Source organism: Myotis myotis, unplaced genomic scaffold, assembly GCF_014108235.1.
Source record: "Myotis myotis isolate mMyoMyo1 unplaced genomic scaffold, mMyoMyo1.p scaffold_m19_p_5, whole genome shotgun sequence".
Classification (NCBI taxonomy): domain Eukaryota; kingdom Metazoa; phylum Chordata; class Mammalia; order Chiroptera; family Vespertilionidae; genus Myotis; species Myotis myotis.
This window is the reverse complement of record NW_023416357.1, coordinates 110,979,806-110,999,626: the sequence shown is the minus strand read 5'-3', so window position 1 is coordinate 110,999,626 and position 19,821 is coordinate 110,979,806. Positions and strand designations below refer to the sequence as shown.

The 19,821-nt window shown below is 45.8% G+C and overlaps 2 protein-coding genes across 3 annotated transcripts in view; both read left to right on the top strand.

Moving 5' to 3' along the window:
• IQCK (IQ motif containing K) overlaps positions 1-19,821 on the top strand; it is a 127,181-nt gene that overhangs the window by 58,328 nt on the left and 49,032 nt on the right. The window contains exon 7 of one of the 2 annotated variants that reach the window (XM_036310270.1): positions 640-724. The exons of the other annotated variant lie outside the window; for it this stretch is intronic. Within the exon in view, the coding sequence (XP_036166163.1) occupies positions 640-724 (85 nt within the window). The remainder of the gene's footprint in view (positions 1-639; positions 725-19,821) is intronic. 2 annotated transcript variants of the gene reach the window in all.
• On the top strand, positions 1,486-3,116 carry LOC118655920 (PEST proteolytic signal-containing nuclear protein-like). Its single transcript, XM_036308494.1, has 2 exons — positions 1,486-1,495; positions 2,339-3,116. Exons 1-2 carry the CDS (start codon positions 1,486-1,488, stop codon positions 2,878-2,880), a joined length of 552 nt encoding a protein of 183 aa, XP_036164387.1. The 3' UTR covers positions 2,881-3,116.

Below are 19,821 nucleotides of genomic sequence, written 5' to 3'. Positions count from 1 at the left end.
TTGCCAATCAGGGCACACGCCCAGGCTGCAAGCTCGATCAGGCGGGCATGCAGGAGGGAGCAGATCAATGATTCTCATCATTGATGTTTTTCTCTCTCTCCCTCTCCCTTCCTGTCTGAAATTAATGAAAATATTTAAAAAAAGATGTAGTAGAAATTACATATATTCTTGAATTATGTAATGCCACATTAAACTGGAATATACACTGATCAGAGATAAATTCCAACATTTTGCTTTTAGGAAATAGGTTCCTTAATTTCCCTTCTATAGAAAGTTCGGGGAAGAGCCCTTCAGTATGTGTCAGTCACAGTGCAGTGTGTGAAGGCCCTTCTGCTCTGTCTCGGGCTCTGTCTCCATGGACTCGTGTCAATAACGTGTGTTGCGCCTTCAGGACTAATCTGCACCTTCACCAGCCTCAGTCCTACAAAGCAGAGCAGGCTAGCAGTGGTTTAAGATTATGCTGGTTGAGACGAAAAACATGCTAATTCAAATCTAAACTTTTCTATCAGAAGTGACATGCTGCTTTCTAAGAAGGGGAATGGATAAGGCACTTGCTCAGTGAGGCCACTATACTGTCAAAGGCCTTGCTGAAGCGGAAGGATGTTCTCATGGGCACATGGCCCTCTTCTTGCTTTCCAGCCCGCGGCCGCCCATCCCACTGTCCCTGCTGCTAACCGAAGAGGAGGCGGCGCTGAGCATCCAGTCCTTCTGGAGAGCCTACCTGGTGAGTCCTGGCCGCAGTGGCGTGCGGGTGCTGGGCTTTCCTGGCACGAGGGCCCCTGGGGAAGAGACGAATTGGAAACAGGATATAGTTGACAGCCAGACCTCAGAAATAGGGTTCTCGCCGAAACTGGTTTGGCTCAGTGGATAGAGCGTCGGCCTGCGGACTGAAAGGTCCCAGGTTCGATTCCGGTCAAGGGCATGTACCTGGGTTGCGGGCACATCCCCAGTAGGAGATGTGCAGGAGGCAGCTGATCGATGTTTCTCTCTCATCGATGTTTCTAACTATCTCTCTCCCTTCCTCTCTGTAAAAAATCAATAAAATATATATTTTTTTTTTTTAAAAAAAGAAAGAAATAGGGTTCTCTGTAAATACTTCTCACGAGGAATTTAGAATTTTTACCAAAACTTATTTAGCAATTATCATTAAAAGTACCCTCCAATCTTTTAAAGTTGGGTTGACTGGCAAGTGTTACCTAACAAACAATATTACATCCCTGGCCAGGTGGCTCTGCTGTTTGGAGCATTGTCCCTTATGCCAAAAGGTTGCAGGCTCAGTTCCTGGTCTGGGCGCACACATACCTAGGTTGCAGGTTCATTCCTGGGCCAGGTGCAACTGATCAACTTTTCTCTCTCACATCAGTGTTTCTCTCTTTTTAAAATCAAATTTAAAAATCAATAAAAACAAATCCTCAGTTGAGGATTAAAAAAATAATCTATAATAATAAAAGCATAATATGCTAATTAGAGCGGGCAACCTTTCGAATGAAGCTCGGTCCTGGGTGCCAGAGGGAAGTCGGTGCCGGCAGCTGGGGGAAGGATGTCCTACTCTTGCATGAATTTTGTGTATTAGGTCTCTAGTATTACATACAGACAGGCAGCAATACATGTTTATTTTAGAAAAAAATTAGAAAATCCAGATAATTCATATAAAGCAAATAAAAAAGTAAAAATTTTGAGTCACAGATAACTCTGTCACCACAAGATTATCATTGTTGCCCTAGCCAGTTTGGCTCAGTGGATAAAGTGTTGTCCTGCAGACTGAAGGGTCCCGGGTTCTATTCCGGCCAAGGGCACATTCCCAGGTTTCGGGCTCGATCCCTAGGATCGAGTGTGCAGGAGGCAGCCGAGCCATGATTCTCTCTCATCATTAATGTTTCTCTCTCTTTCTCCCTCTCCCTTCCTCTCTGAAATCAATAAAATATTTTTTTTAAAAAAAGATTATCATTGTTGACATTTTGGTGTAAACATTTCCAAATCTTAAAAATCTTAACACATAGGATAACATATAAATACCTAACTTACAGAAAGTAACCTTTTCTTTTAAAACTCATCTTTCAACTTTTCTATTGGTTGTTTCCAGTTTACCGTTATTATAATGTATGCTGCAATGCATATCTTTGTGAAGCCATTTTTGCACATTGTCAGCTTGTTTACCTAGAAGGAATTCTAGAACTGAAATTTCCTGGTCAAAGCTCCTGATCCGGATTGTCATGTGGCCCTTCAGGAAGGAAGTACTTTTTAAAATTCTTACCAAATACAAATGAGAATATAGCTCATGCCAAGAAGTGTACAACGTCTCTGATTAGTTGGCACTTAGAGTGTCGATGTTAAGAAGCTCCTAGGTGCGCGGACGGGAAGGTGGGAGAGGAGAAGCTGGAGAAGCCGCAGCGAGCTGGAGCTGCCAGAGGACCTGAAGAAGAAGCAGAAAAACCTGTGAAAACTAAGACTGTTTCTTCCAGTAATGGAGGGGAAAGTTCCAGTCGCAGCGCTGAGAAGCGATCAGCTGAAGAAGCTGCAGACCTCCCAACAAAGCCTACAAAGATCTCCAAGTTTGGATTTGCCATAGGTAGTCAGACGACAAAGAAAGCCTCCGCCATATCCATCAAACTTGGATCAAGTAAACCTAAAGAAACTGTTCCAACTCCTGCTCCAAAAGCCCTTTCAGTAGCAGCAGATTTTAATGAAGATGAAGACAGCGAACCAGAGGAAATGCCTCCAGAAGCAAAGATGAGGATAAAGAATATTGGAAGGGATACACCAACATCAGCAAGACCAAACTCCTTTAATAAAGGAAAGCATGGGTTTTCTGATAACCAGAAGCTATTTAAGCGAAATATAAAATCTCATCTTGGAAATGTCCATGACCAAGACAATTAAATAATATGTTTTGAAATTGGGGTCTGGGGTGGGTATAAAGTTAAAAGGAACAGTTTCCTTTTTAAAGAATGATATAAGACTATCTTTGGAGCCGACATTTTTTTTTTAAGATTGAGTGGTACACTAATAAATGAGAGTTTGAAATTAGACGTAATTTATGTTTTATATACAGATTTCAAGACATTTGCTAATTCTGTAGTTTCATGTAATTAGTTTCCAAAGGTTACAGATAATTTTAAAAAAATCAGAAATGGTACCTTTCTAAGAATTGCATATTTTTTTAGACACAACCATTTAGCACATTAAGAGGGAAGCGAAAAAGTTATTGTCTGTTTAAACTGCAAGCGATTACTCTAACTTAACTCCCTTATTAACCTAAACTTTCTGTCTCCCAGGAACAGCCTTATAAAGAGGGAGTATTGTACTGGGAGGAAAATGTTACTGGAGTATTGAATGAAAGTGAATTGGATAAAATTAAAATATTGCTTTTTTTCCTAATGGGCATTTGTTTTGTTTCAAGTCAAACTAGATATTGCATTGCTATCAGTGGATACAGAGGCTTAGCTCTTTAAAAGAAAAATTTTTTAATTTTTTGTAAACAGTTGAGTATTTGATATAGCCCACTTCACCTTAATGGGTCTTGTCTGCCTTCATTAGTCTACAAAGAACAACTGTTTGCTACCAAAGTAAATCAGTATTTTGAATGTGCTTCTCTTGGTTTTTGTTATTAGCTTAGTTCCTGTAAGCATTTCCACCAGACTTGAGGCAAGTCATAGGAAGCTGTTTTTTTTAAAATACAAACCATCACCAAAAATTTTAAATGTAGGTAATACTTAAATATTTGGCTGTTTTATTTTTTAAAATGTAACAGACAACAAAAAAGCAGCATAGTGTCAAGATGGAAAATGAGAAAGATGCACTTTCTGTAAATGTTATACCATTTAAGTTACTAATTTGTGAATTCCATTTTGATTTGTACTTAACTACAGGAATCCTTATTTAATACAATAAAATGGTTTATTTTAAGTGTATGCATATTAACCAATGGCCTCTCAAAAGCACATTTTCAATATTGAAAATAGAAAGAAAGAAAATGCATCTTTAAACATTTTATGGAATCTTTGACTACATATACTTTGTTAGAGCTATGTGTTACACTGACATCAGCAACTTTTCTACTTTGTGTTCCTTTTTATGAAACAACTAGTAGTCCGGTGCACAAAGTACGTGCACATTAAAAGGGAATTAATTGCCCTAACCGGTTTGGCTCAGTGGATAGAGCATCGGCCTTTGAACTCAAAGGTCCCAGGTTCGATTCCGGTCAAGGGCATGTACCTTGATTGCGGGCACATCCCCAGTGGGGAGTGTGCAGGAGGCAGCTGATCAATGTTTCTCTCTCATTGATGTTTCTAACTCTATCCTTCACCCTTCCTCTCTGTAAACAATCAATAAAATATATATTTTTTAAGAAAGGTAATTAATTAGCAAAGATATTTTAATATTGCTATTTGCCCTTTCTCTATAATAGAAGGGTGAGAGATGAAAGGAAATTAGTAAAATGTATATGAAAATAATATATAAATTTATTAATAAATAAACAGTAACAAAAGGCTATAACAACAACAGAGGCATGATATAAAAATGACAAAAACATGATATGAAAACAACAGAAACATGATATGAAAACAAAAACATGATATAAAAACAACAGTGATGCAAACAATGACTGATAAAGTGATTAAACTTATTCTAATATCTCCCTGTACACCACATTAAGAGTGAAAACACTTTCAGAGTGCTTGACTAATTTCCCTTGTGATGAAGTACTTAGAACTTTAACTGTAACGTCACATGCTCTTCAAACTCGAGAGAAAGCAACATTAACTGACCATGTGCGAAAATGGGTTCAGGTAGGAATATGCCTACTCTGTCTAGAGCAGCGGTTCTCAACATGTGGGTCGCGACCCCTTTGGCGGTCGAACGACCCTTTCACAGGGGTCACCTAAGACCATCCTGCATATCAGATATTTACATTACGATTCATAACAGTAGCAACATTACAGTATGAAGTAGCAACGAAAATAATTTTATGGTTGGGGGTCACAACATGAGGAACTGTATTTATTTGTTTATTTATTTTAAATAATTTTTATTTCTTGAAGTATTACAAAGAGTATTACAAATGTTTCCTTTTTTCCCCCCCTTGACATTCCCCCGGCCCCTACCCCCTAGTGTTTTGTGTCCATTGGTTATTCTTATATGCATGCATATAAGTCCTTCGGTTGATTTCTTAACCACCCCCCCAAACCTTCCCCAGGCTTCCCACTGTAGTTTGACAGTCTGTTCAGTGCTGCTCTGCCTCTGCATCTACCCCTGTTCATCAGTCTATACTGGTCCCCATTATCTGTCCCAACCTCACTGGAGCCATCCCGACCTCACCAGAGCTAACCCTACCTCACCGGGGCTGTTTCAACCTCACCGGGGTTGTCCCGACCTCACCGGGTCCGTCTCAACCCTGCCAGTGCCGTACATCACCAGGGTTGTTTTGGCCTCACCGGGGCTTTCCCAACCTCACTGGGGCCGTCCCGACCTCACCAGGGCCGTTTTAGCCTCACCAGGGCCGTTTCAACCTCACCAGGGCCATCCCAACCTCACCGGGGCCATCTCGGCCTCACTGGGGCTGTTTCAACATCACCGGGGCTGTCCCAACCTCACCGGGGCCGTCCCAGCCTCACCGGGGCTGTCCCGACCTCACTGGAGCCATTTCAACCTCACCGGGTCTGTCCCAACCTCACTGGAGCCGTTTCAACCTCACCGGGGCTGTCCCGACCTCACCGGGGCCCTCTCAGCATCACTGGGGCTGTTTCAACCTCACCGGGGCCATCCCAGCCTCACCGGAGCTGTCCCGACCTCACCGGGGCCGTCCCAGCCTCACCGGGGCTGTCCCGACCTCACTGGAGCCATTTCAACCTCACCGGGTCTGTCCCAACCTCACTGGAGCCGTTTCAACCTCACCGGGGCCGTCCTGACCTCACTGGGGCCGTCCCGACCTCATCGGGGCCGTTTCAACCTCACCGGGGCCGTCTCGACCTCACCGGGGCCGGAGGAACTGTATTTAAAGGGCCAGAAGGTTGAGAACCACTGGTCTAGAGTTTCTCCTTGTGACCTATTAATAGTCATCACAAATTGTGGTATCATGGGAAACCGTCATTGAATCAATTTAAATGGGAGGCCAGTGTCAGATGGGGAGAAATTGATTCTTGGAATCAGAACAACCTCTCCCTCTGCAGATCCTGTTAATACTTCAGCTTCAATAATGTTAGGTCATAATCTTTTGATAATAAATCTGATACCATTACAAAGACCCCATTTACTATTGAGATTTCTCAATAGCATGATGATTGCACCCACTTTCAATTTTAATTTAATTTAGGACACGGCATTCCCAAAGGAGTAATACTAATAAGAAATTCGATGGGAAAAGTTTCCTTTTCAGCATCATCTGTGGAATCAATGGAATCATCACTCAAATATGTGTGAAAATCTCCATCTAGTATATCCAATATTTCTTCATTTAATTTTTGAACATGCTCAGTTTTTGGACAAAGAATTGCACATTTAGATATATTTTTAATATTATCTATAGATATAGTATTTCCAAAGGTAGCTTCAATAATAGATCCATTACAAATCATTTTACTTCCACACTCCACTCAGAGGGCAGGTTCCTGCCTGAAATCTCAACCTCCAGAAAACAGCTGAGGGAGGGCGCAGCCATTTCCAAGATGATCCCTGCAGGACTGACTTCCTTCCGGTTGGTCGCAGTTCTGGCCGTGATGTTACACCCAAGGTTTTTATATAAGTACATAAGAAAAATGCAATAAAACAGTAATGTTCAGGTTTTGTTTCTTTAAAATAGCAAAGCCCTTTCTTCAAACCAAATCCCACTGAGAAGCCTGGTATATAACCAGATGTAACCACAGAAGCGGCTGTTCTGTCCCTGCTTCTTCCCGGCTGTAAAACACCTCTGCCCTCCTACACACACACACACACACACACACACACACACACACACACGCACACGCACACGCACACACACACGCAGGGCCTGTGTTAGGGACAAAATGAAAATCATAGCCTGAAAGACAGATGAATTCAACTCACCACACCAACAAACACTGCCACATAAAAAGATTGCCGAGGGGCTCAGACTTAACTGTGGCTATAGCACTGTCGTCCTACCACAGTTAGAAGTGTCCCTGAGGCACTGTGTAAAAGGGCAGGCTATTTTATTGATTTTTTACAGAAAGGAAGGGAGAGGGATAGAGAGTTAGAGAAACATCCATCAGCTGCCTCCTGCACACCCCCTACTGGGGATGTGCCCGCAACCAAGGTTAATGCCCTTGACCGGAATCGAACCTGGGACCCTTGAGTCCACAGGCTGACGCTCTATCCACTGAGCCAAACCGGTTAGGGCAAAGGGCAGGCTATTAAAGCCAAATGTCTCGGTGATAAAATGTCACTGAGAGGGGCCACAAGAGGCGGAAAGTCCTAAGGCAGTCGTGGGCAAACTACGGCCTGCGGACCGGATCCGGCACGTTTGAAATGAATAAAACTATTGAAAAAAAAGACCGTACCCTTTTATGTAATGATGTTTACTTTGAATTTATATTAGTTCACACAAACACTCCATCCATGCTTTTGTTCTTGCCCTCCGGTCCAGTTTAAGAACCCATTGTGGCCCTCGAGTCAAAAAGTTTGCCCACTCCTGTCCTAAGGTGTCACTAGAAGGAAAAGATTTCTGATGTACGGGATGCTTTGGAAGGTTCTGTGGATAAGAGGGATTTGATCTCAGCCTTAAAAGAAAGGGTTATCAGTTGGGACCAAGAGGCTATCCAAAGAAGAGGAAATGCCATATATATTTATTAAAACACTAGAGTCCCGATGCACAAAATTTGTGCAAGAGTAGGCCTTTCTTCCCCCAGCTGCTGGCACCGGCTTCCCTCCGGCACCCGGGACCTGGGCTTCCCTCACAGACCCGGCTTCCTCGGGAAGGTCGTCAGGAAGGACGTCCTGTCTAATTAGCATATTATACTTTTATTATTATAGACTAGAGGCCCGGTGCACAAAAATTTGTGCACTCGGGGGGAAGGGGGGGTCCCTCAGCCTGGCCTGTGCCCTCTCGCAGTCTGGGACCCCTCGGGAGATAACGACCTGCAGGCATAGGCCTGCTCCCGGGTGGCAGAGGGCAGGCCCAATCCCTAGGTGCAGCCCCTGGTTGGGCTCAGAGCAGGGCCGATTGGGGAGTTGGGGCACCGCCCCTGTCATGCACAGAGCAGGGCGGATCGGGAGGTTGCGATGCCACCCTCAGTCATGCTCAGGGTAGGGCCGATTGGAGGGTTGGGACACCGCCCCCTGTCACACTCAAGGCAGGGTCGATGGGCAGGTTGTGTCGCCACCTCCTATCACGCACAGAGCAGGGCCAATAAGGGGGTTGGAGAGCTCCCCCCTGTCACGCACAGAGCAGGGCCCATCAGGGGGTTGGGGAGCTCCCCCGTCACGCACAGAGCAGGGCCGATCAGGGGGTTGGGGAGCTCCCCCCTGTCACTCACAGAGTAGGGCCAATGGGGGAGTTGGGGCACCGCCCCATCACACACAGAGCAGGGCGGATCAGGGGGTTGGGGCACCACCACTGTCACACTCAGGGCAGTGCCGATGGGGAGGTTATGGCTCTACCCCATCACACACAGAGCAGGGCCCGTGGGGGGGCGGGGGGTTGGGGCGCCACACCCTGTCACACACAGAGCAGGGCCGATCAGGGGGTTGGGGCACCACAGCTTGTCACACACAGAGCTGCAGGTCAATCAGGGGGTTGGGAGCTCCCCCCTATCAGGCACAGAGCAGGGCTGATCAGGGGGTTGGGGCGCCTTCCCCTGTCATGAACAGAGCAGGGCGGATAGGGAGGTTGTGGCCCCGCCCCCTGTCACACACAGAGCCGCAGGGCGATCAGGGGGTTTGGGCGCTGCCCCCTGTCATGCTGATCCCGGTGCTGGGAGGCCTCTCGGCTCCGCTGATCCCGGTGCTGGGAGGCATATTACCATTTTACTATATAGGGTAGAGGCCTGGTGCATGGGTGGGTCTGGCTGGTTTGCCCTGAAGGGTGTCCCGGATCAGGGTGGGGGTCCCCACTGGGGTGCCTGGCCAGCCTGTGTGAGGGGATGATGGCTGTTTGCAGCTGGTCACACACCCTTCAGGGTGGGGGTCCCCACTGGGGTGCCTGGCCAGTCTGGGTGAGGGACTGAGGGCTGTTTTCAGGCTGGCGGGTGACGGAAGCTCCCAACCGCTCCTTTTTTCCTTTTTTTTTTTTTTTTTATTCTGGGCCAGCTTTAGCTATGAGGCTCCAGCTCTTAGGCCTCCGATCCTGAAAGCAGGTATCTGGTTTGTTTCGGTTCTATAATCAAAACACTGTATCAACTCCAGCTCTGAGATCCTGGCTAGCTTAAAGCAGGTTTCTGGGGTTTTGTTTAGGTTCTATATTTGTAACTATGTTTCAAACTGCAGGCTCAGAGGCCGGCAAGGCAGGCAGGGAATGTTGGTTTCCTCCCTCACTGAAGCAAGCAAGCCTCATGTTAGTTTCAAGCTGCCTGGCTGTCGGCTGCCATCTTGGCTGGCAGTTAATTTGCATATCTCGCTGATTAGCCAATGGGAAGGGTAGCAATCGTACGCCAATTACCATGTTTCTCTTTTATTAGATAGGATTAGATTCCATATATAAGCGAGACTATATGGAATTTGTCTTTCTCTTGGCATATTTCACTTAGCTTAATACTCTCCAGGTCCATCCATGCTGTTGCAAAGGGTAAGAGATCCTTCTTATTTACAGCTGCATAATATTCCATGGTGTAAATGTACCACGGCTTTTTTTAAATTTTTGTATTTAATGATTTTAAAGAGAGAGAGGGAGGGAGGGGGGAGAGAGAGAGAGAGAGAGAGAGAGAGAGAGAGAGAGAGAGAGAGAGAAAGAAACATTGATGTATGAGAGGAACATACCTAGGTATGTGCCCTGACCGAGAATCAAGCGAACCACTTTTTGGTGTATGGGAGGATGCCCAACCAACTGAGCCACACTAGCCAGTGTTACCACATCTTTTTTATCCACTCCTCTATTGATGGGCTGTTTCCAGATCTTGGCTATTGCAAATAACACTGTTATGAACATAGAGGTGCATATATTTTTTTCAAATCGGTATTTCGAGATTCTTAGGATATATTCCCAGAAGTGGGATTGCTGGGTCAAAATGCAGTTCCATTTCTAATTTGTTTGAGATAAGTCTACACTGTTTTCCACAGGCTGCACCAGTCTGCATTCCCACCAGCAGTGCACGAGGGCTCCCTTTTCTCCACACCTTCACCAGCACTGTTATTTGTTGATGGTAGCCATTCTGGCAGGTGTGAGGTGATATTTCATTGTGGTTTTAATTTGCATCTCCCTACAGTGGGTTCCCTTTTCCTTTTGTTGGTGGTTTCTTTTGCTGTGCAGAAGCTTTTTAGTTTGATGTAGCCCTATTTGTTTATTCTTGTATATAGAGTAAGTTGGTGATCTAGTTTCATTTTTTTGCATGTGCCTATCCAATTTTCCCAACACCATTTATTGAAGCGACTGTCCTTACTCCATTGTATGCTCTTGCCTCCTTTGTCAATATTAATTGAACATAAAAGAGCGGGTTTATTTCGCAGGTCTCTGTTCTGTTCTGTTGATGCATATGCCTGTTCTTGTGCCAGTGACGGGCAGTTTTGATTAGCCTTGGTAAAACATACTGTATATTTTTTACACTTACGCACACATGTGTGCACACACGCACACACACACACACAACATGCATAGGAAAATATCTAAAAGGAAACAAAGCACTCTGACAACAATGGGTACCTTGGGGTGGCTGGGGAAGAATTGGGGAGATGCTAGCCTTATATGAACTGAACAGATTTTTTTATAAAAAGAATATAGTGTGATTTTCATTAGGAACACATCCAACCTGATAAAGAATGCCTAAGAAAATCTCACTGCTGCATCCTAAGTAATGGTGAAAGACTGGACAGTCCCCTGGGTCGGAATGGGAAGCTGTCCCTTCCTCGGCTCCTACCAATCTTGTGAGAAGGAATTCAGATTAGTGACAGCAGTGTTAACGCGAAGTGAGTGAATTTATTAAGAATACACTTGGCATAAAGCACAAGTGGGCAATTCAGTTAGTCTGAGCACCCTGCCTGGTGGGGGTTCAGGGTTTATGCTTTTCCCCCTATAGGTTTCAAAGCTCCTGGCAGATATTTTGGGTTGCAGACTATGTTTCAAAGCCCCCTTCTGCATTGTTGTGGCTGATCTCAGAATGTGTGTGCGTACATGAGGTCATCTTGTTTGGCAAGTCCTAAGACGGCTGACTTCTTTGTTTAGTGTGTGAGATAAACTCTTCCTTCTTTCCCCATCCCCCTCTTTTCTGCCCTAGCAGTTATCTTTCCTGCCTAACATCCCCCAGTTGCTACCATCCAGATGTTTTTTGGCTTTTAGGGTCTTCTTTTTTTTTTTTTTTCAAAGAGGAAGGGAGAGGGAAAGAGAGATAAAAACATCAATCATGAGAGAGAATCATGGATCGGCTGCTTCCTGCACTCCCCCTACTGAGGATTGAGCCCACAACCTGGGCATGTGCCCTGACTAGGAATTGAACTGTGACCTCCTGGCTGCCCACACTGTCCGGCCTTGTTTAGTTTTCATGTTTCACTTTTCCAATTCTACTTGCCTAGGCTTCCCCTCACACGCGTGCTCTCACAGTGAGCTCCCAGACTTTCCCTCACACGCGTGCTCTCACAGTGAGCTCCCAGACTTCCCCTCACACGCATGCTCTCACAGTGAGCTCCCAGACTTCCCCTCACACGCGTGCTCTAACAGTGTGCTCCCAGACTTCCCCTCACACGCGTGCTCTCACAGTGAGCTCCCAGACTTCCCCTCACACGCGTGCTCTCACAGTGAGCTCCCAGACTTCCCCTCACACGCATGCTCTCACAGTGAGCTCCCAGACTTCCCCTCACACATGTCCTCTCACAGTGAGTTCACAGGTCGATGCTCAACCACTGAGCCACACTTGCCCAGCTTTTGGGGTTTTTATTATTTGTCCCCCAGACTTCATCTGTCCTTGAGTTTAGCTGGCACAAAGAGGATTGATTGGGTCTTTGTTCTCTGTTTCCCAGGCCAGGGTGATTTCAGCTCTGTGTTCTCTGGTTGGGGAAGTGTCCTTGGTCGGGGAAGATAAGGTCTCTGATTCACCATCTGGCTGCAAGCTGCCCACACTGTCCGGCCTTGTTTAGTTTTCTTGTTTCACTTTTCCAATTCTACTTGCCCAGGAATTTTCCTGGCTTCTTACTATCTTGCCACATTTTCTCCCTAAGATCAGGAACAAGACATTTTAATTCAATATAGTATTGAAAGTTCTAGCCAGGGAAATTTAGGCAAGAAAAAAAAATAAAAAGCATTCAGATTGGAAAGGAAAAAGTAAAATTACCTCTATTCATAGATGGCATGATCTTCTATATAGAAAATCCTAACGAATTTACTAAAAAATATAGAATAAGCAAGTTCAACAAGGTTGTAGGGTTACTAGATAAATACACAAAAATCAGTTGTCTTTCCATATACTAGACTACGAAAAATCTGAAAATAAAACTAAGAAAATGCCACCTTTTAAAAGGGTGAATGTCATGGTATGTGAATACTGTGTAAGTAAGATGAACAAACAAGTATTATGGAAAAAATAGCATGAAGCCAGCCCTCCTTTTGCTCCTGACCACGTGTTCTTTAGTTCTGACTTTGGGCCTGCTCTGTCAGCCACCATGTGACCAGAACAAGGGGCGTTCCAGGATCCCACACGCTGTCGCAGTGCGCTCGCAGACTTCCCCTCACACGCGTGCTCTCACAGTGAGTTCCCAGACGTCCCCTCACACACATGCTCTCACAGTGAGCTCCCAGACATCCCCTCACACACATGCTTTCACAGTGAGCTCTCCCAGACTTCCCCTCACATGCGTGCTCTCACAGTGAGTTCCCAGACTTCCCCTCACACATGTGCTCTAACAGTGTGCTCCCAGACTTCCCCTCACACATGTGTTCTAACAGTGTGCTCCCAGACTTCCCCTCACACATGTGCTCTAACAGTGTGCTCCCAGACTTTCCCTCACACATGTGCTCTAACAGTGTGCTCCCAGACTTTCCCTCACACATGTGCTCTAACAGTGTGCTCCCAGACTTTCCCTCACACGCGTGCTCTAACAGTGTGCTCCCAGACTTTCCCTCACACGCGTGCTCTAACAGTGAGTTCCCAGACTTCCCCTCACACGCGTGCTCTAACAGTGAGCTCCCAGACTTCTCCTCACACGCGTGCTCTAACAGTGAGTTCCCAGACTTCCCCTCACACGCATGCTCTGACAGCGAGCTCCCAGACTTCCCCTCACACGCGTGCTCTAACAGTGAGCCCTTCCAGACTTCCCCTCACACGCGTGCTCTAACAGTGAGCTCCCAGACTTCCCCTCACACGCGTGCTCTAACAGTGAGCTCCCAGACTTCCCCTCACACGCGTGCTCTAACAGTGAGCTCCCAGACTTCCCCTCACACGCGTGCTCTAACAGTGAGCTCCCAGACTTCCCCTCACACGCATGCTCTGACAGCGAGCTCCCAGACTTCCCCTCACACGCGTGCTCTAACAGTGAGCTCCCAGACTTCCCCTCACACGCGTGCTCTAACAGTGAGCTCCCAGACTTCCCCTCACACGCGTGCTCTAACAGTGAGTTCCCAGACTTCCCCTCACACGCGTGCTCTAACAGTGAGCTCTCCCAGACTTCCCCTCACACGCGTGCTCTAACAGTGAGCTCCCAGACTTCCCCTCACACGCGTGCTCTAACAGTGAGCTCCCAGACTTCCCCTCACACGCATGCTCTAACAGTGAGCTCCCAGACTTCCCCTCACACGTGTGCTCTAACAGTGAGCTCCCAGACTTCCCAGCACACACATGCTCTCACAGTGAGCTCTCTCAGACTTCCCCTCGCATGCGTGCTCTCACAGACTTCGCCTCACAGGTCCCCTGAGCTGTATATTGCACATAACCATGAAGTTTTTTAAACAGTTGACAAAAACCTTTACTTGTGTTTTTTTAAGCCACATGAAGGAAAAATAAATCTTACAAAATGTGTGTGTGAGTGTGTGTGTGTGCGCACGCGTGAGTGTGGTAAAATATACATAACATAAAATTTACTATTTTAGCCATTTTTAAGTGTGCAGTCCAGTCACGTTAACTACATTTGCATTGCTGTGCAATCATCACCACCTTCTAGCTAAAGAACTTTTTAGCCCGGCTGCTGTGGCTCAGTGGTTGAGCGTCGAACTATGAACCCAGAGATCATGGTTGATTCCTGGTCAGCGCACATGCCCAGGTTGAGGCTCAGTCCCCAGTAGGGGGTGCAGGAGGCAGCTGATCCATGATTCTCTCTCATCATTGATGTTTCTATCTCTCCCTCTCCCGTCCTCTCTGAAATCAATAAACATATATTTTAAAAATAAATAAAAAATAACTTTTTAATCTCTAAATTGCAACTCTTGAGCCAGTAATCGACAGCTCTGTGTCCTCCTCCCCTCCCTCTGGCAGCCACAGTCCGCGTCCTGTCTCTGGCTGTGATGGCGGGAGGACCTCTGGAATCCTACCGGACTTGTCTGTTTGCACTGGCTCATTTTGCTTGCATGATGTGCACTAGATTCGCCTATATCAAGCACATCAAACATGCGGCCTGCCTGCCGCGAGTCTGACATGCTTGGTCTCTATGTAATGTGTCAGAACTTCCTTTTTAAGACTGGATAATATTCTTGCCAGATAAAATCCAGAAATCTGACAGTCCTCTCTGTTAGCATAAAACTTGCCAGACATCTCAAAAATATATTTTTGTATTTTAAGCGACTGCATTAACAGAAATGTCACAAAATATGAAAGCAATTTGTGGTGAGTAGTCCTGGGACCGTGACTTGAATGCCTGGCCTTGTACAAAGGGTCCTGTGTCATTCCTGACTCCAGGCACTTCTGTGGGAGTGGACATGCTTTCCTTCCTTTTTCCAAAATACTCAGCGCTTAGAAGCCAGACCGTCTCAGCGTGCACAGCGAATATGTGTCTTCTTTAAAGCCATTCACGTTGTGGATGAAATGGGTCTTCTGAGCACCCCCTTCCGAGGTGTGGCTGGTGCTGAGCCGCCCCCTAGGGTGCTTCTCTGCTGGTGAAACCCAGCTGCGACCGGCAGCCATGGGACCGGTTCCCCAGTGAGCACAGCGAGGTTCTCATGGGACGCGGGAATCAGAGCCTTGCTAGTGGCAGGAGGCAGACACCAGCAAATCGCTGAATATTTGTTCTGCCTAATGAGCTGCTGGTGCTCTGTGCCTCTACCCATGTGTTCTATTTGATGTGTCTAGCTCAGCCTGACACCAGCCTGGCATGCGGTCTCCCCCTCTCCCAACACCAGCGCCCCTCCAGGCATTGTGACCGCTAAGAACCACAAAGGCCTCCAGTCGTTACCATTATCTGATGAACAATACGGGGTATGTTGCTCCAGCAGCCCCCTTGTGGCTTTACAAAATTAAAAAAAAATCAAGATATCCTCATCTCCCTTGTGCAGAGAAGACTGAATCTGCGCCTTGATGCCTGAGACTGTAGTGAACTGACAGGTGAATGAGGCGCCCTCAGCGTGGGATGGAGGAAGATGGAGGAAGAGTACCCGGCCTGGAGCTGTGGAGGGCTGGGCCAGCAGGACACTTGGGTGTGCCCCCTGTTGAGGGAGGAGCTCCCAATGGGCAGGGCCCCAGCCAGACACCCCCCTCCCCCACCCCGCAGCTCCATTCTGGGGTCTCACAGGAGTTGTTGGAACAGAGCAGCTTTCTATGCTGCTGGCACCCACCTGGCCGCTGCATGAAGACCCTGTGCAGAGGAGACCAGAGGCAGCCAAGCTGCAAGGCAGGAGGGCGGAGCTGAGGACGGGCTGGAGCGCCTGGATCTAGCCAGACCAGGAGTCCTCTCAGAGGGACTCTGCCACTGTCTGGAGCCCCAGTAATCGCAATGATAATATAGCCATTTCCAGGCTCTTGATCACTTGTACATGAAGGAGGTTATTGGCCCAAACTAAAACTCTGGGCCCACCGTGCAGAGCTGCCACCGAGGTGTCCCAGGAGAGACTGGCTGGGCCGGCGGGAGGCAGGGCGGGAGGGAAGTTCACCCATGGAGCAGGGTCCTCTACAATCTATTTTTTATTATTTAAGTGATACATTGCCATGCGGGGAAAGGAGATAATACATAAAAGAATATTTCCTATTCATGCAGGAATTTTTTAAAAAAATTATTTTATTGATTTTTTACAGAGAGGAAGGGAGAGAGAGAGTTAGAAACATCGATGAGAGAGAAACATTGATGAGCTGCCTCCTGCACATCTCCTACTGGGGATGTGCCCGCAACCCAGGTACATGCCCTTGACCGGAATCGAACCTGGGACCTTTCAGTCCGCAGGCCGACGCTCTATCCACTGAGCCAAACCGGTTTCGGCATGCAGGAATTTTTTTACACAGTCGATGGTACACACTGCTCTGTGCTGCCTCTGCCGTACTGGTGTGTTGGGAGTATCTTCTTTCTCGGCACACGAAGTTCTGTCTCCCCAGTTCAAAGCCTCTCTGATAACCTTTCTGTGCCCAAACCGAACCATGATTTAGTTACCACAGTGGGTTGGGCATTCTAGTTTTCTCTCCCATGTAAAATATATTATGAAAAATATCCTTCTTCATATATCTTTGCACACTTACCTGATTTTCTGTGTAAGATTGATTGCTAGAAGTGGAATTGACAGCTCAAAAAAGTAAGCACCTTTTGTCAGAGTTTCATCGTTATTGCTAAAGCATCCTCTGGAGAGGCGGGACTCCAGCTCAGACCTGTTTGCAGGCACCAGTGGCACACTCAGGTGGGCCCTAAGCATGGGTGTGATGGCAGATGGGGAGTGGAAGAGATTGTGAGCGTGAAGCGTGCTGGGGAAGGCAGGTGTGTGACACTGTGCTTGGGGGCATGCGCAGGCAGCACTGTTGTGTCCAGGTGTGTGGGTGTGTGCTGTGGACCTCAGAGGCTCTGAGAAGCCTGGGAGTGGGTTGAATGACCACTAGATAGACACTTCTTTTTTTTTTAATTGAACTTATTGGGGTGACATTGGCTAATGGAATTATACAGGTTTCAGGTGCACGATTCTATAACACATTGCACTGAGTGCCCACCACCCAGAGACGTATCTTCTTCCATCCCCATAACCCTTTACTCCCCCCACCCATACCTCTGGGAACCACCACACTGTTGTCTGTATCACACTTTGACGCTCATCTACCCTGACCGCTTTCCCTCTGGCAATCACCACATCACTGTCTGTGCTGGTTTTTTTGTTTTGTTTATTTTTTGCGTAATCCCTTCACCTTTTTTCACCCAGATCCCAACCCCCTCCCTTCTGACAGCTGTTCGTCTCTTTTCTGTATCTATGAGTCTGTTGCTATTTTGTTCATTAGATTCCACATATAAAAGTGAAATCACATGGTACTTGTCTTTCTCTGACTGGCTTATTTCACTCAGCATAATTTCCTCCAGGTTCACCCATGACACAAAAGGTAAGATTTCCTTCTTTTTATGGCTGAAGAGTACTCCCTTGTGTTAATATTCCACAACTTTTTTATTCACTCATCTACTGATGGGCACTTGGGACATTTCTTGTAGCAATAATTTTTTCTGATATGTCTCCTCAGGCAAGAGAAACAAAAGAAAAAATAAACAAAGGGGGCTACATCAAACTAAACGGTTTTTGCACAGCAAAGGAAACCATCAACTAAAGGAAAAGGGAACCCACTGTATGGGACAATATATTCCCCAATGATACATCTGATAAGGGGTTAATATCCAAAATTTATAAAGAACTTATACAAGTGAACACCAAGAAAACAAACCAATTTAGAAATGAGCAAAAGACCTGAATAGACACTTCTCCAACAGACATAAGAATGGTAATCATCACTAATCATCAGAGAAATGCAAATTAAATAAACAATGAGGTATCACCTCACACCTGTCAGAATGGCTACCATCAACAAGTCAACAAAGGACGAGTGCTGGAGAGGATGTGGAGAAAAAGGAACCCTCTTGCACTGCTAGTGGGAAAGCAGACTGGTGCAGCCACTGTGGAAAACAGTATGGAGATTCCTCAAAAAATTAAAAATGGAACTGCCCTTTGACCCAGTGATCCCACTTCTAGGAATATATCCTAAGAAACCTGAAACACCAATCAGAAAGATTGTGTGCACCCCTGTGTTCATAGCAGTGCAACTTACAATAGCTAAGATCTGGAAACAGCATATTTCTTTTTTGTAAGCCCACTGGCCTCGCAGCTGCTAGCCCACAGGGTGGAAGTCCTCCTAACTGGTGGGAGATGGCAAGACAGCGAGGATTGTAGCTAGGAGACAGTCTAGAAGCACTAGGTTTTGATTCAGAATCTGGGAGTTTTCTTTCTGAAATCATGCCACATCTTAAATAAAATGTATAAATAATTAATATTCAATAATGAAATAAATATTGGCTTTTTGTGGAAATAGAAAAACCCATCCTAAAATTCATTTGGAATCTCAAAGAATCCCAAATGACCAAAACAATCTTGGAAAAGGAACAAAACTGGAGGACTCACTCTTCCTGATTTCAAACTTATTCCAAAGCTACAATTACCAAAACAGTATGGTAGTGGCATAAAGGCAGACATTCAAATCAACAGAATAGAACTGAAAGCCCAGAAATAAACTCTCACATATATGGTCAAGTGGTGCCAAGACCATTCAATGGGAAAGATTAGTCTTTTCAAGAAATGGTGCTGGGAAAACTGGATGTCCACATGCTAAAGAATAAGTTGGGCCCTTACTTAAAACTATATACAAAAATGAACTAAAAATGGGTCAAGAACCTTAATTTAAGACCTAAAACAGTAAAATGCTTAGAAGAAAACATGGGACAAAGTTCATGGCTCTGGATTTGGCAGAGAATTCTTGGATATGAACCAAAGACACAGGTAACAAACAAAAAAATAGGCAAGTTGGACTTCCTGAAAACAAAAATTTTGTATATCAAAATACACTACCCACCACTGCAAATCACATACCTATAAAGGATTAATATCCAGAATATACAGAGAACTCCCAAAATGCAACAACAAAGAAAATCTGTTTATACAATAAGCAAAGTACTTGCAAATACATTTATTCCAAGAAAATATATGAATGGCCGACAGGTACATGAAAAGATTTTCAACATCACCAAGCATTAGGAAAGGTCATGGAGATGAAAAATCACCTCACATCCATGTAAAACAAAAAGCAGCAAATACTGATAGGACTCAGGGAAATTGGAAAGCTCATGCACTATCGGTGCACATGTATTTGGTACGGCCACTGTGGAAAACAGTATGGAGGGTCCTCAAAAATAAAAATAGAACTATGACAGGACCCGGTGACTCCACTTCTGAGTATGCACACAAAATAATTAAAAGGTCTCAGAGAGACATTCGTACACACCGGTTCATAGCGGCTTTACTCACAATAGCTAACATGTGGAAGCAACCCAAGATCCCATTAATAGATGAATAAGCAACATGTAATCATCTATACTAATAAAAGCCTAGGTGGCCCTTGCGCCCTCGTGCAATGCCTTCATGTCATCACAAGGTGGCCAGCAGGGGAGGGCAGTTGGGGGTGATCAGGCCAGCAGGGGAGGGCAGTTGGGGGCAACCAGGCCCACAGGGATCAGGCCTAAACCGGCAGTTGGACATCCCCCGAGGCCAGACTGAGGGAACCCCCCCCTACGTGC